Source organism: Mytilus edulis, chromosome 3 (genome assembly GCF_963676685.1).
Source record: "Mytilus edulis chromosome 3, xbMytEdul2.2, whole genome shotgun sequence".
Lineage (NCBI taxonomy): Eukaryota > Metazoa > Mollusca > Bivalvia > Mytilida > Mytilidae > Mytilus > Mytilus edulis.
In genome coordinates, this window is record NC_092346.1 from 68834986 (window position 1) to 68844306 (window position 9321).

Genomic DNA, 9321 nt, shown 5'->3' on the forward strand with positions numbered 1-9321 from the left:
CTATTGGTGGGGAAAATTTAGTTGATTATATAGGAAATCATCAAAGCTTGACAGCAGTGGGCAGCCCTTTGGAAAGTCAGAGGCCACCCCTTTATGAAAAGTGCTGAATTGCCACTGAGATTTGCAGGTTTTCTTTGTAAAGATACCTTATTAAAAATATCAACAACTCTGACTGAGTACACAATTTGATTCATTTTAGCTCATTAGCTGGGCTCACTCGCTAAAAATATTCATTGCGCCTCACTGGCAAATATCTTACGATACTCATGTGTAGAAAAACTGATAATCTATACATGTGTGTGTGGAGTAGTTAGCTTAAATATACTTTTAGCTAAATTTGGAAAATTTGAAAATGACTTGGGGAATGAAGATGTACAAAAATGTAGTAAAGACCGAATATCAGTTTTGGTCTTATATATGTAGTTGTATAAAATTTTAGTTTTACATGTATATATGTGTATAAATATATCACTGTTTCAGGGGCAATGGTAAATAGACAATGAAAAGTCTTGGATAACATTTTATAGTTTTGAATGTTTCTTCATCAGTTGACTTAAATTAGGTGGAGCCAGGAGGTGTGTTCTTATTTTACTCTAAATATATTATATATATTGTATTTTATTGAAGTCTGTTTGGCCTATATATTTTGATGATTTGTTATTTTTGTTGTTCTTGAAACAAGCGAAATTTTATTAATATTTGATATTATTACAATGCTTACTGCTGTATCCCGATTTATGACCATTTTACCGTATCATATAATCAAAACTTTATTACAATATTAACAGCTGTTACTCAAATTTTTACATTTTTACCTTGTAGGTCTGTTTGTTTTGCCCACACATTGTTGTCAATATAATGAAATTCTATGCCCCTGTCATATCTTTACACTTGAGAGGTTTAACTAGCTATAAAATCAGGTTTAACCCACCATTCCTTACATAAGGAAATGTATGTACCAAGTCAAGGAATATAGCAGTTGCATTCCATTCGTTTGATATATTTGAGCTTTTTATTTTGCCACTTTTCGTTTTCGGTATTTTTGTTAATTACTTTTTGAACGCTTATATTCATGGTTTCCCTCTTCAAACGAACAAAGGAGTATGTTCGATAAAGTCCCAAAATGGCCCCCTTTTTTAGCGTAAATTTAAAATTCGTATTTATCGACCTATATCACGATAAATTATAGCTAATACATTGACTAGCTAGGATATAACCCATTTTGTTGAAAATTTTACGTTTCTGCGTTTCATTATGACGTCACAAGTTGTACTCATATTGATTTTTCATGAAAAAATCAACGAAAATGGTAGAATTTCCATAGATTATTGGACAGGAAACATAGAGTGCATACGTCGACAACAAAGATCTTTTAAAATAATGTTTGTGAAGACATTTCACATGTCTTATTTAGATTTTAAGCTTGTCGACGCCTGCGCTCTATGTTTCCTGGTCCTTTATTTGGTTGAAATCTAGCTGATTTTGTCACATTTCACCAAAATCCCTTATCTTGACCTTTTTTGGATGTAAAAATCAACGTGTTAGAATTAAACTTTGACAAAAACAGGTCTGTTTAACTTTCTAACATGTCTTTAGGGCAACTTTAAACATGTATTACCTTGTAACTATGAACTTTATAATTGGGGCCAAATATGGCCCTTACCGAACTTACTTCTTTAGAGAAAAATCCAAGAAATGGCAATCAATTCACAGTATATAACAAATAATCACTACATGCTACTGATCATATATCTCCGAGTATTTATAACTTTATGTATACACTTTACATGACGTATAATAAATTTTACCAAACATAGTTTTAAACATACCTTCCGGTTTGACCTTGCCTAAATATAGATATGTGATGTCTACTACATTGGTAATAACACAAATGTCGCAAAATAAAAAAAAGTTAATTGCAATATGGAAATTGTGAATTTTGTAAAGTAATTTTCTGCAGCTTCCATTCTAGACATTTTTATATGGTATTTACATGTAACAATGAAACATAATATTTTTCACTGTGAAATGTTCATTTCGTTGAATATGTAGAACACGTTTTTTTATGTGATATCTTGAATCTATTTTAGTGCAGATTTTTAAACAGCATAAATACCTATATAGTCACTTATTTTTTTATATTTATGACTTGAAAGTTTATAAAAGCTGGTTTCTGGTCTACAGTCGCACATGTTCATCTTTTTATATATAAAAAAATCCTTTTTCTCATAAATTCTTCACATTTTATTAAACTACCAAATACACATCGTATATTAAGCCGTCCACAAACTCCCGAACTTAAAAGCAGCTAGCCTTTTCTGAATTTCGAACGTTCCAGCATCTGCTATATTATTATCTAGTTGTCTCTCTTGACTCATTTCCACATAATCTACCCTATTTTTTAGTTTCTCTTTGACGTATTTTCATCATTTCACTAATTCCTTTCATGGCGTCATAAACGCCATCTCCAGTTGTTCCACAGGTTCCTATAATGTCCCACATTCTGTCCAAGTCGTACAGATGCAGACTTGTTGAAATATCAGAAATAGGTATCGTTTCTAAAATAAATAATTTAAACTGTTATCTATGTATCCTAATAGTATAAACAACATCAAAAACAACAAGAGTTACACTATCTTGAATAAACAACAAAAACAAAAAATACTTAAAAAATGCACTAGAGGTTTTATTGTAAAGTTTAACAAGCGCATACGTTAAAGTGCTGTTTTCAGATGTGATCAAAACATATATTGTAGTCAGAAAAAAAATTACGGGAAATGTGTTATTTGTAATATTTATCGCTACTGAGATTCATATCTTATTTCTGATTGCTTTATAATTTCGTATTCTCGTTAAATAAATGCGGAAGATTAGTGTATTGCAGTAAATAAGATTACTACCCCCTTTCCTTAGTTGTTATATAGAAATCATTTCATATACGTTTTGTACAATACGAATTTAGAAAACTAATATCCAATGTTGTTTATTTGTTCACAGTTCACTTTCTAAATTAAACTTAATGGTTTTGCACAGTTTGTGTGCATGTGTTGCTAGTAGTTATCAAAGGTACCAGGATTATAATTTAGTACGCCAGACGCGCGTTTCGTCTACATAAGACTCATCAGTGACACTCATATCAAAATATTTATAAAGCCAATCAAGTACAAAGTTGAAGAGCATTGAGGATCCAAAATTACAAAAAGTTGTGCCAAATACGGCTTAGGTAATCTAAGCCTGGGATAAGAAAATCCTTAGCTTTTCGAAAATTCAAAGTTTTGTAAACAGGAAATTTATCAAAATGACCACATTATTGATATTCATGTCAACACCGAAATGTTGTTGCAGTTGATCATTGTTTGTTTATAAAGTAATATCTAGTATATTATAGCATATGACAAAACACCGCTGTTGAATTTTATTTGAATATATATTTTTTTTATATTTGAAAAAAAATTACCGGGAAGATCTTGCTTGTTTGCCATTACCATTAAAGGAACACCTGTTAATATCTTTTTACTTAGAATGATATTTAGTTCCATAGAGGCTTCTGCTAATGTGTCCTTGTTGGTACTATCAACTACAAACACTATACCTGAATATATTTATACGATTCAAAATTAATACATGGTTGCAGATTCGATCATTTCAAATGAAATAAGCAAAGGGAAAAAAAGGCGAAGATACCAAAGAGATATTCAAATTCATAAGCGTAATGAAGTTCTCCTCATTAACTCAACAAAATTATCGGATAACTGGAAAATTACTGATTTTTTATTTATTTAAAATGATATTTAAAATGAAATAATAATATTTATTTTCTTTCAATCTTGATGCTATCGAACTAATTGTTTATGTCTTCGGTAGATTGATTTTAACTCTAGTTATATTTGTATTATAGGTAAAAGGTTCCCATGCAAAATGTTCGAAAATTTATTGATTTACCTTTAGATACACTGAAATAATGTTCCCACATACACCGTAACTCTCTAGGTCCACCAACGTCCCATGCTGTGATGTGAACAGTTTTACCAACCTTTGCTGTAAGAATTGGCATTCCTAGCTGGGAAATATTCTTCAATCTGGATTGCAAACCCATACCTCGCATAATGGTTGTTTTACCTGTCGAAAAATATATCTAATGTAAATCGAATGATAAATAACTACAGTTGTGTAGTTCAACCTTTTTAGATTTGGGTGTAGTATAGGGATAAAATTGAGAATGGAAATGGGGAATGTGTCAAAGAGACAACAAGCCGACCATAGAACAGACAACAGCAGAAGGTCACCAACAGGTCTTAGCGCTCGGACACACACTCCATAATCTAGTATATTATAAGAGCATAAACCTAAAGCACGGGGAGGCACTCTACTGTCTCCAAACGGCACTAAAGACCAAAGAAGCATATATCTGATGAGCGCTATTCCAGCAACATGTGTCATGCGTTCAGAAGTTGGAAGATACCATTGGTTTGAATTAATTTGTTTATTATGATACTTTTGCTTTAAAATAATCTTACCCGCATTGTGTAATCCAATCACTATTAAATGAGTTTTATCCAACTCTGAAAAGTGTGAGAATAATTCATCAACTTTCGAGGACTTTCCACCCATGCGTTTCAGAACATTACTGAAATAAAAGACGATGAAATGAAAAAAATATAAAGAATAACTGTCAATGAAATGAAAAAAATATAAAGAATAACTGTCAATATTTATTTCTTATCCAGAGAGTAAGATATTAAAAGTGTCAAGAAATAATATCTAATGTTAAGACATAACTGGAAGTAAAAAGGAAAAAAATATAATTTGATCAAAACAGGTGAATAAGTTAATAAGTAAATACAATGTCAACTGAAAAGATATTGTAAACCATTTGATAACAAAAATTCCCTCAGGCACTTGAAAAAGCATGGATTTTATACAGTTACACTTGGCCAACATCACGAGAATAGTACTGATGAACAAACACGGTTCATGAAGCATACTGGTAGGGTGTATATGTATCATTTGAGTCTCAAAACGTACGTATTAGAATAACACTGAATAACGCTTCACTACACATATAGCCTTATGACACCTTAGATCACCTTAGGCTATCAATAGCGGATTTTGATAAATTATTTAATATAAGTAGACTTATATTCAGCTTTGCAACTTGTAGAAATGGTGACAAAGAGTAAAATGATGTCCTTCTCAAGAAAGTTTTATGATATATCAGCTAATATTAAAATCAAGAAAACTTGCAACCGAATGACTGTAAAGGAAAGGAAGGAAAAGTTTCGAAAACAGTCACTTAAATGATATTTCTCCAGTCCAATGACTGTTATCCAGTACCACATCATCTAACGGCTGTCATCCAGTCATTGAGTAGCTGTAGTAAATAAATATATCTTGTCATTATTCAATCGTTTACAAAATATGCGTTTAATTTTCGAAGGGGACAGGGTGGTGCTTTCCGTGGCTAAAAAAGATGGAATATTCTGCCGATAGTGTCTTTTATAAAACTGATTCCAATTCCTTTTACGTTAGCAGTTATTCAAGCGAAACAATACAATCGATACTTTGTGAAAATATTCCACTATTTTGACAAGCTATTTAAATTTAAACATATGAACGTTGTAACTATGTAATTATAAATATAGTTATTGTATTTATCATTTCTATTTTTAAAATTAAAATATACACATGGAAAAAAGTATTGCAACACCTTGATTTTTTAAAATTTGAAAAATCAGCCTCTTTTTTTGGATGGAATATAACAAAATATTTGTATAATATTATTGAAACATAGTTTATGATAACATTGGCATTGAAACGAACAAAAAATGTTTGAAAAAAAAATGATTTATATAACCACAATTTTAATAACAAAATGAAGTGTTTTTTGTACAAAAAAATGCATTTTACAACTTTTACTGAAGTCGAACCTTACAATGTCAGACATTTCAAAATTAATCTTCAGATGACTGTTCACATCATGGTTGATCGTTATACGCCAAAGAATTAGTACTTTGTGCGCAGCCGCCATTCAAACGGATAACCGCATCTAAACGTCTTCTGATTCCTGCCAAAAATCGACTAATTTGTTGCTAAGGTAGCAGCAACCATTTCTGATGAAGAGCATTGTTTATTTCATGATGTGTTTGAACTGGGGTGTCCTTTCGCGCACGTTCCGCCCAATAGTGTTCCATATATGCTCGATATGGTTCAAATCCGGGCTACGATCCGTCCAAGGAAAATGAACCGAGTTCCATTGGAACAATGGATCTTCCTCCACGATGCTAATTGTCAACTTTAGCGAGCTCTGCACTACATTGGATACGGAAAACTGTGTGTCTGTTTGTAAGCAAAGGTCTCTGAAATGGTCTTATCGCACGATAACCAGTAGCGATGAGTCGATCACGATCAGTTCTTGTTAAAAAGCTCCTGTATGCCCACCACCCTCTTTTTAGGATTGTATTGTATGCAATGGGTTTCCTTCTGATCAACCTTCATTATGCTTGATTTTCCCTAGCAAATGGTATAGGATGTCTTCTTTGTCTCGGAAGGTCTTGAACATCGTTTCGTGTCTTATTTTTAACTCAAAACGACTTATAGAGGAATGGTGATGACCAACTATACGTGCAGTTGTTCAACGACGTCCCTGCTTCTCTCATGCTGATAATATGCCATCTTGCTGCAGTTTAGAGTTGTCGAGGACCCGTTACAAGGTGTCAATCACATAACTTTAAAAACTTGGTTATTTAAAGTGTTGAAAACAATGAGGATGAAAACATCTGTTTTGCTGTTTACGGGTACAGTAGCTGCATGTGCAGATAAAAACTTATCGATTCGATATTTATTGATTAAGCTCAGGTGATACTTAAATAATGTTTAAGTTGATCTATTTTACCAAATTATATCACAAAAAAATAAAAAGTGTTTTTTTTATTTCAATTTCAATTTGGTGTTGCAATACTTGTTTCCATGTGTATAGATCCGTCTGTTATACCATGTTGGACGTTTTTGTTTGCTTTGTATGCCAAAAAGATTCAATACCATTAATATACCATGGGATCAAGGTTGTCTAAATCATATTGGTTTCCTTTATTACGGGAACCAGTTTCATACAAAATAGTAATGCTTGGATTAGACGGTGGAGGTAGGTACATTACCGGTTCTGTTTGTTTAAGCAATAAGTATTTAATATTGAAAGGTATTATCATGTGTACAAGTCCATAACACTCGTAATGTAAGCGTTGGAAAAGACTTGGGAATGTTCAAAATATGCTGTAATCGATCTAAAGGTGTTAATCTTTTTTAATTTCTTTATTTTGGTATACAGTACCGTTGTCCTTCCGTCCGTGGTCAACACTTCGGACAATATTTCAAAAATGTTTTGACAAATTTTCAAGAAAATTTGGGGAATTGTTTATATCTATTGACGTAAGCCACCATTAGAGTTTTTTTTTTCATTTAAGATTTTACGCATCCGAGTTGTATAGGATATTATTCATACGGGCACTCAAGGTACAACTCTTTAATAAAATTTGTAATTCTAGGTTACAGGATTTTGTTTTTGTTTTATTGTTTCGTTTTTCAATCAAGCCGAACATTTCCTTAAATTTTGTCAGTTTGTGACCTTTTATAGCATACGTTATAGATTTTGTTAATTGTTGAAGGCTACCTATAGTTGCTTACATTTACGTCATTTAGTCACGAGTTGATAGTTGCCTTATTGGGAACCATACCACATCTTCTTATTTTAATATCAAAATCAATGACATTCTTTTTGTTCACAGAAAAAATGCCCATTTCATCAACATTTCTTACATCAGAAGATATGTCATATTGCATGAGACAGTAAATAAATATTTTTGTATTTGCTTGTAGGAAAAACGGCAATCTTATATAAGATGAAATACAACAGAAATGTCCAGACAATACCAACGATTGGATTTAATATTGAACCATTACTCCAGTTGAAGGGATCAATTTTACAGTTTGGGACATCTCCTTTCAGGAAAAGATGATTCCTTTGTGGGTACATTACTTTACAAACACAGAAGGTATGCCTATTTTTGACATTTTTGCCTATTATGTCTATATGTTTTATTCACACATCGTTGTCAATATAGTGGAATTTCATGCGACTGTCATACAAGTGAGAGGTATAGCTAGCCATAAATCAACCATATTCTACATAAGAAAATGACTGTACGAAGTCAGGAATATGACAGTTCTTATCCATTCGTTTGATGTGTTTGAGGTTTTGATTTTTCCATTTAATTGTGGGCTTTCCGTTTTGAATTTTCCTCGGAGTTCAGTATTTTTCTGATTTTTCTTTTTAGGTATTTGTATTTTGGCTCAATTGAGTTTCTGTAGGATTCTTACGCAAAACTGTACACTTTCCGTAATCATGAAACAATATATTTTTTGTAAAATGTATGTCTCAGATCTATGTAACCAATCTGAATTGTAAAACTAACAAACTACATATAGATATGATTTCACTGAATAAATTCCCTGGTTATCCAGTGACTAATTCACAGGGATACTCGGCCAACTGCTGTTATTTTAGGGGTAAAAAAGAAAAAAAAAGGATTCTTACGCAATGGTTCATTCTGGTAACTTTAAATCTTTAAGGAATGTCGTGTCACACTTATTTTTATTAATTCTGGCTAACTTAAATTCTTTACACATAATATGAAAAGTGCAAATACCATATATTACCAGGAAGATTACATGTATCAAACTGTTAATGATAGGAAGCTTTACCATGACTGGAATGGTTTATTTCAGAAAGTCATTTTAATCTTTGCTGTGCTTACTGTTTTGAGAATTTACACATAAACATATTACTATCCTGTCATGTTTACTGTTCTGAAGTTAATTCTGTAGGGATCATATACGTTGTGGATAGCAATGATGGAGAAAGACTGAATGAAGCGATAGAGATATTGCATCGTATACTTAACTTTGAAATATTGAAAGAAGTACCACTGGTTGTTGTGGCTAATAAACAGGACCTTCCTAGTTAGTATTTTATATCTATGAAGTAATTTGTCTTATGTTAAATACCATTTATTGTACACAAATTAAAGGAATGTGTGCATATCTAGCGATTTATAAGTAATAAACTTAATAGAAACCAGCATGCCCCCCTCGAATGAGAAAAATCGTGGGTTCGTTCCTCCTGAATTGTTCAAACAATTAGTTATTGCTTCTTGTGCATTTTGAAGTAAGAGCAAACATTGATCAATTTGAAGTAAAAATAAGTGAATGACTTCCTTCTTTCAATATTTTTCAGAGCTAAGTACTTTTAAAAATCCGACTCTGCGT

General features: G+C 32.0%; 1 protein-coding gene across 1 annotated transcript; it reads right to left on the reverse strand.

The window, feature by feature from the left end:
* Window positions 1-2133: 2133 nt before the first annotated feature.
* On the reverse strand, window positions 2134-4622 carry LOC139517261 (uncharacterized). Its single transcript, XM_071308103.1, has 4 exons — window positions 4518-4622; window positions 3943-4119; window positions 3458-3592; window positions 2134-2558 (listed from the first exon to the last, which is right to left on the reverse strand). Exons 1-4 carry the CDS (start codon window positions 4609-4611, stop codon window positions 2395-2397), a joined length of 570 nt encoding a protein of 189 aa, XP_071164204.1. The 5' UTR covers window positions 4612-4622; the 3' UTR covers window positions 2134-2394.
* Window positions 4623-9321: the final 4699 nt, after the last annotated feature.

What these genes read in the sequence shown, in the direction of transcription:
- LOC139517261 (XM_071308103.1), bottom strand. Translation starts at nt 4,611, where the DNA reads ATGGGTGGAAAGTCCTCGAAAGTTGATGAATTATTCTCACACTTTTCA. An exon ending in GATTGGATTACACAATGCGG is followed by an intron (nt 4,120 to 4,517) that starts GTAAGATTATTT and finishes ATTTTTCGACAG; the next exon opens with GTAAAACAACCATTATGCGA. An exon ending in AAACAAGCAAGATCTTCCCG is followed by an intron (nt 2,559 to 3,457) that starts GTAATTTTTTTT and finishes TATTTATTTTAG; the next exon opens with AAACGATACCTATTTCTGAT.